This window comes from Nelumbo lutea, chromosome 2, assembly GCF_056320005.1.
Source record: "Nelumbo lutea isolate HS-2025 chromosome 2, American lotus-T2T, whole genome shotgun sequence".
NCBI lineage: Eukaryota > Viridiplantae > Streptophyta > Magnoliopsida > Proteales > Nelumbonaceae > Nelumbo > Nelumbo lutea.
The window spans coordinates 61,089,270-61,108,704 of NC_142685.1; the positions used below are offsets into that span (position 1 = coordinate 61,089,270).

The 19,435-nt window shown below is 39.2% G+C and overlaps 1 protein-coding gene and 1 pseudogene across 6 annotated transcripts; one reads left to right on the plus strand and one right to left on the minus strand.

Annotated features, from left to right (window-relative positions):
- Positions 1 to 641: 641 nt before the first annotated feature.
- POR (C-CAP/cofactor C-like domain-containing protein) lies at positions 642 to 11,619 on the plus strand. 5 transcript variants are annotated; one of them, XM_088974130.1, is made up of 3 exons: positions 642 to 2,141; positions 7,938 to 11,184; positions 11,265 to 11,619. In XM_088974130.1, the coding sequence occupies exon 1, from the start codon at positions 978 to 980 to the stop codon at positions 2,061 to 2,063; it is 1,086 nt and encodes a 361-aa protein (XP_088830256.1). In that variant the 5' UTR covers positions 642 to 977; the 3' UTR covers positions 2,064 to 2,141; positions 7,938 to 11,184; positions 11,265 to 11,619. The 5 variants fall into 5 exon arrangements, with proteins under 5 accessions (XP_088830256.1, XP_088830257.1, XP_088830259.1 ...); XM_088974131.1 differs by having other exon boundaries at positions 11,271 to 11,619; XM_088974133.1 differs by lacking the exon at positions 7,938 to 11,184.
- Positions 11,620 to 17,083: 5,464 nt separating this feature from the next.
- LOC148871074 (arogenate dehydratase 3 pseudogene) lies at positions 17,084 to 18,801 on the minus strand (annotated as a pseudogene). Its single transcript, XR_016107801.1, has one exon. The product of XR_016107801.1 is annotated as an arogenate dehydratase 3 pseudogene (transcript).
- Between the last annotated feature and the right edge of the window lie 634 nt (positions 18,802 to 19,435).

The following is a 19,435-nucleotide window of genomic DNA, read 5'->3' on the forward strand; positions in this document are numbered from 1 at the left end:
CCAAGGACTGGGTTTGGGGTAAAATGGAACCAATTGCCTGGATGGTTCTCGGGCCGAACATTCCTATTGTCTGGGTCAACTGGGAGTTGTCGATGTGAAACAAAGGACAACTGTGAAGTAGAACTTAGAACTATCACTATATGATCGTATTCTTTTATATAAGATGCTTTGCTGAAACAATATTTAAAAAACGAACATATGCTGATCTCTTTTAAGTTTTGATATAAATTTCAAGACTTGAATATTTATAATTAAAAGTTTCTTATTAAGAAATCATTTTCTTTTATAATGTAGCAAATAGAAATATTGCAATTTCATTACAGCCCTGCGAAGTAGGGGCCCCTCCGCTTGTTCTGTAAAAAATACCAAAGGCTTGCAAGCATATTCAGCTATTACCAGGTCAGACCTGATAAACTCAGGTAATAATAGGGTTTTCTACGCTTAAAACTTGCAAAAACTTCAAAGTCTAGGTTGGACCGGGTTTGTGTGCTTTCTTATTGGTTTATGATTGGATCTACCCTGATCCAGCCCAGACTTACCCTAATGACTGCCCTATTTTACAAGATATCCTGATCTGTATCTCCCCTCTCGCTCTGTGTGGCTCTTCATGGGCCGGGCCATGCCAAGCTTTGCCTCTTTATTAACAGAAAACGTTGGGATTTGAACCCGAGCTAAGCCCAAAATCTGATCTGGACATAAAGAATCCTAGTATCCTACTATTTTACAAGATATTCTACTGCAGTCTATTTATCACTTTTCTTTTTTTTTAATGGAAGGATTAATTTGTAAAATTTATCAAAAGTAGGGGAGAGTGTTGAAGATGCAAGGAAGGTTTAAAGCAGTTGTCACAGAATACAGGGGAGATTTAAATAATTTACCCTTTCAAATAACACAGTGATTCAGTGGCGAGAACCCTCGGCCGGAAGACCTCAGTTTCTGACATCGCAGCTCGCAGGCGGGGCCTGTAACTGTAAGCAATGGAGGAAGATCTTTCGAACACCAAAGAGATGTCGGGTAAAATTCTAGATACGATTGCTCAGAAGAAACACGCAGCGATGATCGAACGCCTCTCCAACCTCCACCAGTCTCGTCTCCAGCAGTCCATATCTCGTAAGTCCGATTCCAACGGTCCATCTCCTTTTGAATCAACAAAATCCTTCTTAGATCGCTTCTCTGAAGCTAAACGGTCGATTCAGAACGAACTCGATCGTTGTCGACAGGTTTCCGACCCTGATTCGAAAGCTCGTTTAAAATCTGAGCTTGAGAAAATATCAGTCTCCATTGCCGATCTTGAGAGGCTCGTCTCTGAGAATTCCTACTACTTGCCCTCCTATGAAGTCCGTTCGTCTCTGAAAACAATATCTGAATTGAAGGAAAGTTTAGATAATGTGAATTCTGAGGTATTGCCAAAAAAGAAGTTTGCTTTCAAGAATAAAGCGACAAAGAAAGATCAAACTAGTGTGGCTCAAGGCCCTGATGTTAGGGTTTCTGATAAGGTTGTAGCCGAAAAGTCTAATTTTCAGATTCGGGAATCTCCAGGGTTTAGGAATAGGGAGGGTGGGATTTTGGTTAAGCATTTTAAGAGTTCGGAAGAGGGAGATTTCACCCTTTCTGATCTTAACTCCTGTGAAGTTCGCCTAACAGGTGTCCTTAGAGCGCTCTTCATTCATCGCTTGAGGAACTGTCGGGTTTTTGTTGGGCCTGTTCTGGGTTCAATTCTAATCGAAGAAGTTGACAGGTGTCTCTTCATGTTAGCATCTCATCAAATTAGGATTCACCATGCTAGGGAGACGGATTTCTATCTCCGCGTTAGAAGTAGGCCCATTATCGAAGACAGCAGCAGTGTGAGGTTCGCTCCCTACCTTTTGTTTTATGAAGGGATCGAAAAGGATCTTAACGATTCAATTCTTGATGGAGAGACTGGAAATTGGGCCAATGTGGATGATTTCCGGTGGTTGCGAGCCATCCAATCTCCTAATTGGTCCATTTTGCCTGATGATGAGCGTGTTTCTACGGTAAATATTTCCAACTCGGAGACTCCAACCCAAAGCGAAGAGATTTAGTATTTTCCCCTGGTCTTCTTCGGAGTAGTAAATTGCGGAGGATAAAGGGCAAGCTACGCTAACCAAACTGCAAAGCAGGTAATTGTGTTTATTTGTATGTGGTATTGAAGTGAATCAGAATTTGAAGCTTGAAACAGTTTTAAGTGTCCTGCATATTTTGTTGCATTTCTCATGTATGAACATTTATTCAATTTTTTATGAACGTAAGGGAAAGGAATTCTGTGCCTGTGTTATATACTATCTAGCTGGTATCAAGAAGTATTATTTGTCTTTCTCTTGCTTTTGATGTTATTGTGGATCTGGGTGGTTGTTACCAATTACCACTTGCCAGGGCAGGTCGGTGATGGGGAAAAGGTTTTGAGTCTTATACAAGTTAAGAATTTTGGACATCTTGGGAACAATAAGGGGTTTGATATAGTCATACCAACTACCAACAACCTCATAGCTGCTATCTGACGAGACCGGATCTGCTCCTCACACCTGGCGCCTCACAAGCACCTCACACGCAATCCCACCATGCATTTGGAGCATCTCCCGTACTTATCAATTATTATTCACGGGAGATGTTCTCAATGCACGGTGGATGTGCATGTGAGGTGCCCATTTGTGAGGAGCAGATCCCGTCTCCTATCTGACAGTTACAACTATGAATTGTCTGGGTTTAGTCCATGAATGCAGCAAGTTATTGTTGCTAACTTGTTATCATGTGCAGTGTATCTGTACCTATATCCATGCTTATGTTTTTTACCTACCATAACTAATAAGGGCTGTACTATTATACTGGAAAAACTTGTAACCAATGAACCAATATAATAAAAGTCTAACCAATCAAGTGGTATTTATAAAAATTCATGGGTGGTTTTGATAGGTCAAAGCCCTTCCAGTATCATGCCTTTCTGGTAGCATAGATTCTCCCTACTAATAAATATCAAACTCTTCAATGTTTCATCCTTTTTTCTTGAAATTCTAAACTATTCTATTTTAATAACGAACAGCAAAAATATATTCAGGTAGTTTGAAATTCTAAACCAATATAATAAAAGTCTAACCAATCAAGTGGTATTTATAAAAATTCATGGGTGGTTTTGATAGGTCAAAGCCCTTCCAGTATCATGCCTTTCTGGTAGCATAGATTCTCCCTACTAATAAATATCAAACTCTTCAATGTTTCATCCTTTTTTCTTGAAATTCTAAACTATTCTATTTTAATAACGAACAGCAAAAATATATTCAGGTAGTTTGAAAGACATGTTTCTAAATTCTATGAAAGCCATTTCTATTTTTTTATTGTTTTCCAATGCCAATTTAAGTGAAGGAATCCAAATATTAGATAAATTCCATTAGGGGTTTATGTAATTTGAATAATTGCTGTTCTAAATTATTATTAGAAACTTAAGCAATGAAGACTGAAAAAGATATTAAGTTTTTTTTGGTAAAGGAGGAGTATCTTTGTTCAATATTAATATAACCATCCTCACCTACTAGAAGAAAAAAAAGGTTCATTTGGAATCATCATATCCTCCCCAATGTTTCCTTCAAGTGGGGCATAATATTTGGACAAGATCCCGATGATGCCATTTGATTCTGACGAAGCAGATAATCAATATTGTACTTCATGCAAAAAATAATTCAAATTATCAAATCTTCTGATCTATTATACTTTTGTCCACAGTGATCTGACATTTTTCTTGGGATTTCTTAATAGATCTGACTATCACTATTTCCTGAAAGACCTACTCCGTACTAACTTTTAAATGGATTCAAGCTTGAACCTATCCAAAACCCTTGGGACAAATCCCCCCCCCCCTCTTGTTGTTTTTGTTTGTGTGTGTGTGTACGTTTTGTGAGAACTAGCTTAGGATGTTGTCTGCAAATATTCATTATTCACTTATAGTAAGATTCTTTCTGAGGGGTAAACCTATTTATTTTTTTATGTAAATGACCAATGGTGTGATTGATTGTTCCAAAAAATTTTTCCAACCCTTTTCCTATTTCCTTTGTTTTTTTTTTTTCTTTTTCCTTTTTCTTTTTGTGCAATGGCATTAGTACAGGTGCATGGGAGTGCAAATGAGAAAATTGCAAATGTTAGTTCATTTTGGCTTCAGGTTTTACTTTACTTCATGTGCACTGCGAACAATCAAAAAAAGTAAAACCTATAACAAAATTAAACCAAAAATATGGACTCAACTCCTTTACATTCCCATACTTTTGAACTAGAGCAAATGAAATTAAACTGCAAACAAATGAGGAGTAGCATGAATCCTTTGTTTCCGTTGTTGGTAAGACTTTTCAATTTGCGTGAAGTTAAAATCTTGTATCTAGAGGGTAACTTGGCATATCATGCCACAATTCCACATAATAGTTGTATTAAGGATGGATAAAAATGTGTTTGTGTCTATGTATTGCTGCCCGGGGGGGGGGGGGGGGTTGAGGTCAGATTTAGAGAGGATAGAGGAAACAACTGTGTATGGATGCAAAAAGCATTAAGAACTATGCTGAATCAGATGGCTGTTCAACTCCTAAATTGTGGAGTTGACCCCCAAGAGGACTGGTGCTTCCAGTAGATGACTCTGGCTACCAATTCTCCATTATACTGAAATAAAGGAAGGAAAATAATGATTTTGCAGGATTTAAAGAGCTTCTTGTTTTTTTTTTTTTTGTAATTTCTTTGAAGGGCTAGACAATGGGGGTAGCCCATCCCCCAATCCAGGTGCAGGCAGTATTCGATCCCAAGCCTCCGCTGCAACCAGAAGGAGACCTTACCAACCAGCTTGTTAGCACCTTTGCAAGAGCTTCCTGATGTTTATTCATAAAAAAGTCCAGATGTTTGTTTTGACAATTAATCCATAAGTTACTGAAAAGTGTTTTTCTTAAAAATGAGAATACTTGGAAAGAAATATCCTGAAAGTTTCATGGGATTTTATTTCTCCAAGATGAGAAAAAAATATTGGGTTTGTCTTAATGCCCAAACATTTGATTTCAGTCTTCTCCCAAAAAGGTAATTTGTAGTATTAGTGTCAAAATTTATACGAGTGTACATATATAGGAGTATTATCAAAAAACACTTGCCAATGAGAAACAAAATATCTCTTATCTCATCATAAACAAAGAATCAAAAGAAAAATAGGAAGGGGACAGGACATCCCTGACTTGTGGGTGGATGGTGAGACATGAAGATGCCATGCCAACTGCACATCAAAAAAGAAAGGCATTTCTTCTGGTGAGGATTTCTTATTTGGTATTCTACCATTATCACTCAACCCATACCACCCAAACATCCAGCGGGACTATATTCCAGAGAGCTTTAATCTAACAGGTGTTTCCTCTCTCTCTCTCTCTCTCTCACTCTCTCTAGAGCTGGAGTAATTTTGCTATTGATATGTTGCCCCTCTCTTGTTGATGTATTTGGTTTTCCATTGTGTTTGTAATTTCCAAAAAGATGAAATGACTGTTTGCTTTTAGTGGTGCATTGTAAGGGCATTTTGTCCATAGAGAGAGGGAGAGGTGTCACTGTAGTTTGTTGAATTTCTGCAGGTGTCACTATATTTCTTGTTATTAGTTGTTTCATAGATTAATGTGAGACTTAAAATATGTTGAATTGGAATGCTTTCTTTACTGATTTAAAGGAAACTGTCTAGTTCATTTGTAATCTTAGTTTACCTGTAAAGTGTAACTAGTTATCCATGTATCTTGACCGGAAGGAATTACAATGATAAAAAAAGGGGGGGAAATTTATTAAACTACCCCTAAGGTTTAGGAAATTGACTAACTATACCCTTACTGTTTCAGTATTGTCTTAAAGAACCCCTACTATTTCTGACAATTGACTAAATCCTCCTTACCGTCAGTGTCTTTTAATGGAAGGATTAAAAAGACTATTTTGCCCTTCACTCAGAATACTTAAACTCTTGGTTCAACGGAAGACATCGTCTTTGGTTCCGATAAATGCTGAGGATCGACCAGCCTTGAAATCTCAGGGGTTGTGATCAGAGATGTAGAACAGATTGAGGTGGAGGGGATCGAGCAACAACCCTTCTCTCTCTCTCTCTCTCTCTCTCGCCCCCTACTCTCTCTTTTCTCCACTGTTCTTATTACTGATTTATGCTACCATTTCTCTCTCTCCATTTTCCCTTTGAATATCGATTTCAGCTTATTTTCATGGTATCAGTTATCAAAGCACCAGTTATAACCTGAATCAGTTATTTCTTTTCTAATCTTTCTCCTTTTGACATAGAGGAACACAATTAGTGCAAGATCATTCTTTTGAAGTATGAGGAAGATAATTTTGTCAGAGTTTTAGCTGAGCTGCACACAAGCAACCATGAGAAAACCAAACGCCTGTCAATCCAAAGGGGTTGCATCAATGTTCCACAAAACTTGGATTTCTCTTGTCTTTGCTCTCTGTTTATATTTGGTATGGATAGGTCGACATGTTCCTTGGAACAGACACTTTTTCCTAGGTTTAAGTTATTGAATGTTCTGGATTTAGAGGATGCACCATTGGAGACCTTCCCTGAAGAAGTTGCAGGTCTGTTGCTCCTAAGATATATGAGTTTGCGGAATACAAAGATCAGGATGCTGCCCAAGTCCTTGTTGAACCTCCAGAGTCTGGAGAAGGTGGATCTTGAGCACACTCATATAACTGAATTGCCTGTTGAGATTTTCAAGCTCCAACATCTATGATATCTTCTGGATGTTGCATTAATTTGCAACGACAGTGGCAGAGATGGGAGAATACAGGGGAATGGGAGAGAGACGGGCACGTACCCGCCTTGAATCTGGCACAGAGACGGGTTTTGAAGAAGATCCTGCTTATTCCTTTGTTAACTGGAGGGTTCAGCGGGAGCATCCTCGGATTCGGAGGCGGGGTTGTTCAAGCAATTTGATGGAATATCTTTGCAAACTTCTGGCCCACAAATTCCCGTTGGAAATCTAGGCTTGTAGGAGTTGAAATCTGGGTCGTTGTTCCTCTTCATCTTTGACCTGAAGAGCAGTGGCAATGATTTATCTCCACCCCTCTCTCTCTTTCTCTCTCCTCTAGCTTCCTTCCTCCACCGTGAAATTCTCATCGCCTCGTCCTCTTCACACCCCATCATCTCCCTTTTTTTTGTCGTCCAAACTAAATCACTGTTGCCACTGCAACTTCCGACAGCAGTGGTCCTTCCTCTGCTTTGTCTATTTTTCGATCGAAAAAAATCACTGCCGCCGCTACCTCCATAGGTTGCAGACTTGCAGAAATGGACCCCAAACTTCTGGACAGGGCAAGCCAGAAAGGGTATTTTGGGTATAGTTTATAATTAAATCAAACACATGAAATCACGTACAAACGGTCTATGACGGAGACTTAATGGGAAGGGAGCTATGCATCAATTGTCAGAAACGGTAGGGGTACTTTAAGACAATTTCCTAAACATTAGGGGTAGTTTAAGAAATTTGCCCAAAAAAATTATAATCAGACTCCGGATTTCCTTATTGTAATATGAATGTGTGATCATTTCCTTGTCATCTTTAATGTGCTTTCCTCCAAAATGATTGAATTTTTAGCATGGAATGCAAATGCCTTCTAGTAGTGATTATTTGTAGTTATTACTTATTACTAGTATTATATATAAAAGAGAGGTCTTGTAATCAGTCTACACCATTTATGGGGAACAAATGGCTTTTATTTTTTGAGTAGAACTCAAGTTCACATTTTCTTCATGGATTGTTTCCCAACTGTAGCACTTGGCTCCCATACTTAACACAGACCGGCAAATATTCCTCTGAAAATGACCACTTATGATAGATTTTTTTGGGCAAGTGGCATGAGCATACTGTTTGCAACAAACGATACAATATGAAGAATTATATACCTCCCCAACATTGGTGCTACAGGCATATTTCAAGGGAAGTGAGATGGAGCAATGGAGATGAGAGCCACTTTCACATGGATTATTATCTGCAAACGGGCAGATACACTAGCAGGACTAGCAAGACAAGGGATAAACAGAGTGGATTGAACCGTGATGTCAGGGAGGTGCATGCAATTTTGAACAAGAGTGTTTATAGGAGGCTGAGATTGCTCAAGAGTTTGGTTGGTCGATTTGTTAATTTGGATCCAAATGAGAAAACTGTGAAGGAGTGGGTGGCTGCTGCATGGAGAACAAATGATTTTTTTCAAGTGAGAAAACTGAACACTGGGTTCATCTTGTTCATTTTTGAAAATGAGAAGGCAGAGAACATTTTGTACCGAGAACATAAAACAGTTTTGGTCTCCTGATCTGAGGATTGGAAGATGGAACCCACTGGTTGGTGCTCTCAGATATGTTGGACCAACAAGAGAACAAATGATTTTTTTCAAGTGAGAAAACTGAACACTGGGTTCATCTTGTTCATTTTTGAAAATGAGAAGGCAGAGAACATTTTGTACCGAGAACATAAAACAGTTTTGGTCTCCTGATCTGAGGATTGGAAGATGGAACCCACTGGTTGGTGCTCTCAGATATGTTGGACCAACAAGTTTGGCGTGGATTAATGTTTATGATATTCCTCTCCATGCTTGGTGTTTCCAAGCTTCTGAAGCTGTAGTTGAAACCTGTGTAAGATTCAGATTTATTGATCTAAGAACAAGCTCCTGGAGGAATCTAGTTTTCGCACGTATCCTGGTTGAAGTGGATGAAATCCATTTGGTTCCTTCCTCTCTGCCTCTGAGTTTGCAGGAGAGACATGATTTGAAACTTGTGATTGAGGGCTCGTATCCAAAGAGATGGGTGGAGAATATGGGTTTGTTGGGGAAGAATGGTAAAATCCCACAGATTCGTGATGATACAAATTGGGAATCCAACAGTCAGTTGGACTTGGAGATTTCAGAGGTTGAAGATGAGGGTAGTTTCTGAAATTCGGGCATTATTTCCCCTATGGAGAGCAGTGAACTGGGTCTCGATATGTGTGGTGGTAGCTGGGACTCGAAGAGTCAAGGGGGATCACAACCTAAGGACATTTCAAATTCTAAGCCTAGTCCACTTTCTTTGGAAATTTTTGGGGATCATGTGCAAAAGGGGCTGATGGAACACATGGAGGGTCAAAAGGTTAAAAATGTGGGACCAAGGAGAGAGATGGAGAAAAGTCTGAATAAGGGAGTGGAAGAGCCATCTTGGGCTGTGAACTTGGATGGTGGCCTGGGTGGGGAACAACACTTGAGGTCTAGTTTTAATAAGAGGGGAGACTGGAAGAGGCTGTCCAAGTTCCCAGTTGATAAGAGACGAGGAGTTAGTTTTAAAAGGAAGAGAGTTTTCAAAAATAATTGAAAGTTTGAGAGTAGGTTTAGGGAACCTTTGAGAGGTGACAAAGAAAGTAAGAATCGGATCAAAGAGGATGAAGGGGAGAAGCTCGCTGGTTTTAGTGACGATTGTATCAATGGCAAGGCTGGTCTGTCTACAAGTATGTGTCATCTCTGTTTCAGTTGTCTACAGTGGTGTGCGGTGATCATGTCATTCAGGACGGTGCTATTGGGTCATCTAAAGAAATTGGTTTTTTTTTGGTGGAGTCACGTTTTAAAGGTTCAGAGAAGGAAAGTAGAAGGGATGGAATTGCAGTTGGGGGGAGGTATGGGGGACAGTGAAAAACAAATAGATGTTACTCTGAAGACCACAAAAACTGTTGGTGTTGATGAGGGTGGCTCCATCGGAGATGCGAGGGACAAGATTATCTCTGTGATCAAGCCTTCATCTGATTCTCCAGTTAGTTTTGAGGAGGTTGTGGTTGGTAAGCTAGGTGTTGATTTGGGTCGCAGGAGAAAGTTTGAAGAAAGACGTGAAGCTGAGGTTGGATTAATTCCAAAGAAGTCTTTGGCTTCTAGTAAGATGTATATTGTCCATGTTATGAAAGTTTTCTCTAGGCTGAAGCTTGTCTTGGTCAGAGCTGGTCCCACAAAAAATTTTAAGAAAGTTTACAAAATAATGGATGTGAAGACAAAGTTGTTGGAGTTAGTCGATCCTGGTGGGGTAGTTCCCATTTGTCCTCCAACTTCAGATTCACAGTTGACTAATGCTCAACAGAAAATCAAGAATATTGGGGAAGGGAAAGAATCAGGTTTGGGGATAACAGGTACGATTTCAGAAGAAATTTGGAGGAGAATTAGATATCGAGAAAATTGCTGACAAAAATATTGAAATTGGAAAAAGACTTGGTTTATTCTTTTTGGGAGGATAAGTATTTGGTAGAAGAGCCATTGAAGAGTTTGAGAGGAGGGAGGAGAGCTCGAAGAAAGTTATTGTGGGGGAAGGAGGAGAGGGCTAGAATGAAGCAGACGAAGAGAGTGTTGATCTAGGTAAATGGATTTATACTAAAGGGATGTTTGACAATATGGTTGATTTTGTTTCTAAAAACAAAAACAACTTCCATGTCAGCAAAAACAGTATAAATTTGGTGATGTGGCAGTTGTTTTTGTATCCAAAAACAAAGCCACCCATGTTGTTGAACACCCCCTCGGTGGGAAGTTTTGAGGTTAAAATAGTATTCACTACTCCATATAGCTAAATAACTAATTAAATAATTTGGTCCTATCGCTATGCACCTAAATCATGTATGACACTGAACAATTAGCATATACAAGGCAAGAGATGAAGGGCTTGTGAACAGTCAATACCAATGGTGTTTTCTTTCAGTTAAAGTATCTAAAGAATTCTTTGTGTATTAGCCACCCATTAGCATTAGTTTATAGACAACCATGGCTTTTTAAAATAGAAAACCAAGTTTCTTTTTAAATTTTTATTGCAGAGTACAATGATGAATCAAGAAAAGAGCTTCTCAAATATCTTATACCAAAAACAAAAATCTTACGTAGGGGCTACAAATCAATGTTGCATGAGCTTTTCTATTGGATGAAGTGTCAGTGTTGGACACATGTAGGATTCCAAATTTCCAATATTCCATCAGTAACTTGAGGAACACTGCTATCAATACTCCTTTTTGTTAATTTTTTCCTTTTTCCTCATTTTGGTTGACCAATGTGCAACCTGCTAAAAGGGGAAGCTGTTCAAACTGATGCCTCCTGATTTCTGATTGCTGCATTTGTATGCTGCATATGGTTCCAGAAGTTTTTAGGTGTCATGTCAAAGAAACTTGTGGTTTGGTTATTAAGGTATATTGCTCTTCTCCTGTGTATGGTTGAAGTTCAATATTGTATTTATGAGAAACTTATTTTTGTTATGACTTTGCAAGCTCTAGATGCTTGAGCTTTGGTTGCATTCAGGCTATGCATGTTCTGAAGGATACTATTGAGCATTGACAGTCTGCCTTGGAAGACTTTTTTTTTCAAAAAAAAAAATTAAACTTAAATCTCGAAGTGATTGAGTGCAACAGTTCCTGCAAGCTTTATCTTGTATTCAAGGAGATGGAAAGAAGTCTTGAACTTTGTATTTTTTCAAGTGATCAGTTACCTGTCATGTCTTTATGTTTCACCAATGTACCAATTGTAATACAACTGTAATGCTATCTATTTTGCAGCTAATTATGTGATTTGTGTGCCCCTAAGGCCCTAACATATTAATATCAATTTGTTCAAGATTTATTTATATTTGCTACTTTCCATATCACTAGAAGGTGGAACTTTTGGTCTGTGGATCTCTTGAGCGAAGGTTTATTTGGCACTTCTTCCTAATTTCTTCTTCTTAGATGTCAGGTAAATGTTCTCAATAGATTGGGAACTCATCTTCACAAGCTTCATGAAAACCTGATGCTTTCTTTGCTGCTATTTGTTTTCTATTTCTTTTCTTAAACTCTCCTTTTCTTATGGTTTTGCTCTGAGGGACTGGTATGGTTAGTCTGATGGGCTAGTTCAAAAGCCACAATGGTTTGCAGGATTTACCCCAATTAAGGTCAGAGTGGCTCGGCCCACACCGACATAGCCAAATGATACTAAAACTGGTCTATATTGTATCTTTCTCAGCCATCAAACACAATTAGTAGTTGTTGGTCCATTTTTTACTCGGTGGAGTCAATTTGCACCCCGACCAACTCTTGGAGTCAACGATTTCCACCCACTTATTTATATTTAATAAAATAGAACACTTGCTGACTTCAGAGAAGAAAAATTACTCTTCAATTTTCTCATTTGCAACTTTACAAAATCCATATTAATACTTTTAATCAAAACTTTTTTTTTTTATTTACTCAGACATGTATGCAAGTAAACTTGGTTTGAATGCAAGTCCAAACAGATATTACAGTGTAGGTAAAAGTCTGAAGGTTTGCCATGAGATTATTTCGTAGCCTCTCTGATATGTGGGATTTATGGGGGTGGACGTCAAGAAATTAGATTTGCTGTTCAGAACAAGAATCACGTTCAGGCAATGTTTTATTAAACCAAACAGAGCCTAAATTCTTAAATCTAAGTTGCTCTTGGAAGAGCATAAGCCCTCAATTTTGATTTAATTCAAGGATCCAAGATGCAACGGGAATTGTCAAGAACACCGATTAGATTGCTCAACTATTTTGTGTTTTCGTCAATGCTAACCAACTAATGGACAGGGACAATTAGGGGGCCAACGTGGGTTGGGTTGGGTTAAGACTTAAGACATTTTTCTAAATTTTGAGTGCGCTCGAGCCCAAACCCAGGCCTTATATACTTGAAATTCTTCGAATTGGGCCAATTGGCAACCTGGCATCCATATAAACAATATTTGACCATTTTTTTTTAATTTCTGTATTTAAATTCCATAACGAAGGACGATGACGAAAGTGGTGACGAAAGAGGTTGAGATTAACATTAAGTCTCCTGGTATACGATTGTTGGGACACCCATCTTGAGAAGATAAAGAAAGTTGTAAGAAATTATTTGTCTCAGTTTGAGCTCATGTGTTACGCTCTCAGGACTCAGATGTTGACCGAGTCATCAGCTTTTGGAAAGCTGACTGGAGAGGGAGAAAGGAGAAAAGTTTGAGATTAGTTAACCTACATCCTTCAGTAGTTATGTCATATAATTGCTAAAACAGTATGATACAATTATTTGGTTTCAACTTTATACAGAATAGACGAGATAACCACCAGATGAGTGGTGATTCATTAATCCAACGGTCACGATCACAAAAACAAGAATTAAAAAAAAAAAAAGCATATAGGATGAGTCAATACAGAGAATGGGTCAATGGCGACCCTGGTTGATTTGCTCTGGTCATGGTCAATCAGGCGAAACCCTGGGAAGGAGAGCAGAAACGCAGACGCTGTTGGGCCTCAAACAAGTTTTCCCATGTGACCTACCCCACCATTGCTCTTTTTTCAATAAATGGATGATATAGACTGTAGACTGAGCGTTTTCAGTCCTCAATTGGCAAAGAACCTCCCAACACTAAGGGTCTGGTTGCTCAGAATAGGGGTCTGGAATTGGAATCGGAATAAGTCATTTCGAATTTAGATTCCAATTGTTTGGTTGGATGGAATTGGATTCCCATTTTCATTCTTGGTGGAAAGGTCCCTCCTATTCCAGCTCATTTCAATTCGTATCTGAGCCAAACATACTGGGAATATACCATTTCAATTCTGATTCTGATTCTGATTGTAAACCAAATGGAGGTTTTACGGGTTCAATGGTTATTTTGAAAAGTTTTGGAGGTTTTAGGGGTAGCTTTCCGGTTCCAGTGAGTTCAATCTAGTTTTCAAAAGTCAAGAGCAGAAATGAAAGACACATGAAATTGGCTAACATCCAAAATAGTTTTGGGGTTGAAGACAGTATTATCTGTTGTCCGACTTAAACCGGACTGTATGTTTGAACCACTGACCTTACCAGGTTGTAGTTAATTAACGGGTTTCACGGTCTGTTCTAGCCAGTTTGCTAGCTAAATGAAAATTGAGTTCCCACCAAGTAAGGGGTTGGAAACTTTTGACTACCTAAATATTTGATCTAGGGGCAAAGCATAAATTTTTAGATGTCTTTCTCCTCTTTTTAGTTTTCATAACAAAATAAAAGAAGAAAAAACCGAAGATACTGGAAAGACTTGGACAATCAAAATCCCCGTGTGATGAAAAACCACCTGATTGGTTACCACTTTTATAATGTCAGTTGATAAAAGAACATCTTTCATTTAGAAGACGTTTACAAAATGAATGTTTTTTTTCATTTGTTTTTGAAAATCACCATATCACCCAACAAGGTAAACACATTCTGAACCGTAATTTTGTTTTGAAAAGCAAAAAGAAGTTGGTTTTGTTTAAAAAAAAAAAAAGATTTATGTTTTTGAAACAATCAGAATAATGTTTTTAAAACAAAAAACAAGTTTTATACTACAAATACTTGTATGATTTATAAAACTTTCTGAAATTCAAGAACACATTTTTATTTAAGTTTTTTAAATAAAAAAAAAGCACATTACAGCCATAAAGACGTTTTGTGCTTCTTTTTTTATTTTTTTAAGAACTAATTTGTTTTCAAATCAGATGGTTTGATTTATTTTTATAACTTACAACAAGAAACACAATTCACATTGGAGAACAATCCATAAATCAATACTCCAAAAGAGCATCATCATATTTCGTCATACTCAACGGCAAAATCGCAATCAAGAAAGAAGAAGAAAACAAAAGAAAATGGTTGATAAACACTTAATCATAAGTGGGTTATTATTTTTTGTCAATAAAAAGGAGGAAAACCAATTTTATTTTGTCATCTTGTATCTCAATTCTCAACACAAGTGGGTGGAATAAGAATTAGGAACCCTAAAAAAGGATTTAAACTAAGAAGGTGCATAAGTAGGTGATGAAAAGGACATGGTGCTCTATTATTTTTCAAAGGCAGACCAGAAACTGTGGGCAATGCTTTTCAAGATTCAATGATTCAACTCCTTTGTTCAGACGAGCAAGATAAGCCTTTTGTTTGGTGCATTGCAATTGAGATGACAAGTTAACATTTAAAATATACTAAATTATTTTTTTAAGGAGTAACTTAGTTTAAAACATTTTATAATAAGTTTGGATGCTAAATGGAGATTTGAAACATGGAATATCCTGGCCATTTCATGCCTCACTTCTTTAAGAATTTATTTATATATTAAGTATCGATGATGAATTCTAGTAAACAATGAGTGTACGAAACTCTTGGAATGCAAAATTAAGCTTCGTTAATACCCAAGAATTGCACTAACTCGATGTTTACTAGCATCAAACCTAAAAACTCTTTAGGACTGGATGTTGTCAATGCCTGTTAATTTGGCAAATATTCCTCTCTCTCTTTCTCTCTCATCTTTTCTTCTTATCCAACTTGAGTAGGAAATACAAGAAAATAGATAGGACAGAGCAAGGATTAGTAGAAACAGTGACTCTCTCTCTCTCTCATCTTCTTTTCTTATATTCCAACTTGGGTGGGAAATTGATAGAATAGAGCAAAAAATTGGTAGAAGAAGAAAGTACGCAATGGATAGGCAGGAGAGGCTGGCAGGTGTTTGTAAAGTAGTAAAATTCTATGGGACTGAATGAATGTTCCCAATGGCTATTAATTTGATAAATATTACTCTCTCTCCCTCATCTTTCTTCTTATCCATCTTGGGTGGGAAATACAAGAAAAATATACTAAAGAGAGCAAGGATTGGTGGAAGAAGAAAGTATGCCAGTGATAGCGAGGAGAGGCAGGCAAGTGTTGGTAAAGCAATAAAAACTATGGAACTAAATGTTGCCAATGGGTCTTAATTTGACAAATGTTCTCTCTCTCTCTCATTTCTTTTCTTTCCTCTTTATTCAACTTGGGTTGGAAATACAAGAAAAAATAGATGGAAGAGAACCAAGATTGGTGAAAGAATAAAGTAGGCTAGTGATAGCAAGAGTTGTAGGCAAGTGCTGGTAAAAGCAGTAAAGGTGGATTGCCACTTTTCATGTCTAAGCCAATATAACGTCATATGGACACTGCTGATAGGAGTGTTGGTGTTAATGTTAATGGACCGATTTTGGGTTCGGATCAATAGGATATATTGTTAATGTTAATGTTAACGGATCAATAAGATATATTGAATTGAACAAAGTCCAGACTTAATGGTCCAAATTATTTATTGGAGTGGATTGGATCTGATCCATCCATAATGGATTTATATTGAATTGGGTCAGATTGAATTAATAACCAATCCATTTATAGAAGATAAGAATACAGGTGTAAATGAAACGATCATGTATGGATTAGAACCAATCTAAGTTGAAACCAATTTGAACAGATTGGGCAATCCAAACATTAAATGTACTGATTTAAAATGGATTGAACCTAATCCATTGATAATGGATTCATATTGGATCAGACCGATTAGACCAAATCTGGTTCAATTGACACTCCTACACACTAATCAAGCATAGTTAAAACGTCTTTGATCGCAGTAAACTATTTGGTATGAATCTTTGTGTGACAAAGCAAGAATCATAATTCCTTTCTCTTAAAAGTACAAACCAAAAAACAATTAGTTACACCTCCTCTTAATAACCAAAATGTTGGGGAGCCACACTGACAACAACAATCTGAGCTCTCTGAATGAAACAGAGTTGTTTTACTAGTAGAGTAAATAAAGACAGAGAAGAGAGAGAAAATAAGAAAACAGAGGACAAGTGACCCACCGGAAAAAGAAAAAGATATCAAACAAACACATACGTCATGATACGTGAGTACGTCAAGAAAATAACAAGTAGGTTCGCAGTCTGCTCTGCATCTCCAGCAAAACCTCCCATCCCCACCTAACTCACTGCACCATTTCCATTAACCATCTCTCTCTCTCTCTCTCTCTGCCTGTAGCTGAGAATTCAATCCCCCAGGCCCCAGTAGACCTGCAATTGATGATAACCAAACAGATTTAATATAAACATTCATTTATTAAATAAAAAAATCGAAATCCTTTCCATCTAGAACCAGTACCACACAATCAATTTTTTTTTTTTTTAATCAGAAGAAGAAACCCATCATCATTAATAAATTAACTATTTTGCTCAACCCCACCCCACCCCAATCATTTCTTCCTCCCTCATTTACATATATCACACCACCACTCTCGGAATGCTAGCTCCCCTTAAAACTTCAATTTACAGAAAAATAATACCCATTAAGACACAGTATTCACATCTTACATTTGGAGGATCAAATTACAGTATCCTGAATATTGCCCTGAGATATGAAAAATTAAAAACAATAAAACAAAATAATTAAAAAAAATCCATAATTTGATGTTCTTTTAATGGTTTCACTTTCAGTGTTTGGTTGAAGACTTGAAGCTTCATTCAACCAATCAATCTTCACTCAAAGGAGACCAAGGAGTCATGTCCATGGGATAGCTCCCCAACACGCGCAGAAACGATGTGAACTCCTGCACTTCGGCCAGCGCGTTCTGAGCTCTCACCTCCGCCATCGACGCCTCGAAGTCCACGTAGAACATGTACTCGAAGTGCTTCGCCGTCCCCACGTTGGCGTCGCCCACCAGCCTTATCGGGCGGTTCCTGTGCGGCCGGCTCTCGATCTTCGTCAGGCTTATATTCCGGAATGCGAACGCCGATAGCACCTTAAACAGCGTCGACGTCCCCTTGTCGTGGGCAAACACTATGCTCGTCTTGAATGGACGGTCCGTCCGGGGGATTATAGGCTCTCGAGCCAGCATCACGAACCGGGTCACATTGCTCGAGTCGTCCTGTATCCCGTCCGCCAGCACCTCCAGCCCGTATAGCTCCGCCGCCCGCGCGCTCGCTATGGCCGCCGTGTCCCGCAGGTTGTTTGTCGCCACGAACTCTGCTGCTCCCGCCGTGTCGTCCACCGCCTCTCGCACCACGTTGAGACCCATTTTAGTCAGAGTCAGCTCGCACTGAGAGAGGGCTTGCGGGTGGCTTATGACACGGCTCAGGTACTCCTTCTTCACTCCGGGCAAGGCGAGCAGGCAGTGGTGGACGGGGAGCTGTACTTCCCCCACGATGTGGAGGCGATGACGGAGGAGCAGGTCGTAATTCCGGTGAATGCTACCCCCCAGAGAGTTCTCGACGGGCAAGACGGCCCGGTCGGCGATCCAGAGCTCCACGGCTTGAAACGCCACTTCGAACTGGTCGCAAGGGATGGCCTGGCAGTTGGGGTAGGCCTTGCCTGCAGCAGCTTCGCTGTAAGCTCCGGCGACGCCCTGATAAGCGACGCGAAGCTGGGAGCCGTGCATCGGGGCGGGAGAGAGATCGGTGATGGTAAGGGGTTTAGGGTGATTGTTGTCGATGGGGACGAGATCTAGGGTTTTGTGACCGTTAACGGCAGTTAAGTCAGCGTTGCCGGTCTTCTCCGTCTCCTGCTTCTGGCTAACGACCTTGCTAGCGAGGATGGCGCACGAGCTCTGCCAGTCGTGGCGGTTGGAGCCGACGACGCCGGAGGAGTTAGCTGAGTCGGGGCGGTGGATGGATTGGACGAAGATCCGAGTGGGAGTGGTGGTATAGCGCTGGTAGTGATGAGGGGTGAAGCGCTTCGACCTAAGTAGGGTTGAATTGGGGGAAGGTGAGATGGCCTGCATGGTGCTGATAATTTGATCAGAATTTGAGCAAATTCGTGGAAGAAGAAAAGCTTGGTGCTCTCTGGCCCTCTGGATAGTGGGAAGGGAACGTCAAGCCGAGAGAAAAAGGAAGAGGGATTGGGGTATTTATATTATTATTTAGGGTTGGAGAGAGAAAGATAGACAGAGACTAAAAAGAGGAGAGGAGAGAGAATGTGAACGACTGAATCACTGCACTGGACTGAATGGTTTGTGGTTGCGTCTGTCAATCTCGAATCTACCCAACCCGGTATTAGGGGCAAAGCCGCAAAGGGAATGGGTAAACCCTCTCTCTCTCTCTCTCTAAACTCCAAAGTCTTGGTCTTGGGTATTTTGGTCTTTTCAAAATCTGATGATAATTCCAATTCCGCTCAGCCAAACAGTTGGACCAATTGGAGCCCATACACCAAACGCGGCCTAAAACTGTTCCCACTAATACCTTGCTTTTTGATTATCAAACGATAGTCTACACGATTGGGATCTAAAAAGTTAATATATTAAATGCTATTTTATAACAATTCACTCTCATCATACTTCGGAATCAGATAAATGTGATTTAAGGTATAATTTATTTTCTAGAAACAAATGAGAACAAAAATAAATGCCCATTACGCCTTTGCCAACAGAAGATCACTGAATGCAAAAACGTATGAGTCAGGTTGGGTTAGGTTTGGGTCGGGCTTTTACTCTTTATTAGTAGAATTTTTTTAGGCCTAAGCTGGAACCTGGCCTGACCAACGAGCTTACAACTTAGGCCCAAACTCAACTCTTATAAAAAGCCTGAAGCCTGGACTCAAGCCCGAAGCTCGATTTAACAAAATGATTGCTTTTTCGTCGCCAGTTCCTGAGAGACTGAGCTCACCTCTAAGAGTGAATGGTGCC

Bases quoted from the DNA above. Each gene is read 5' to 3' on its own strand.
- POR (XM_088974130.1), top strand. From the start codon at position 978: ATGGAGGAAGATCTTTCGAACACCAAAGAGATGTCGGGTAAAATTCTA.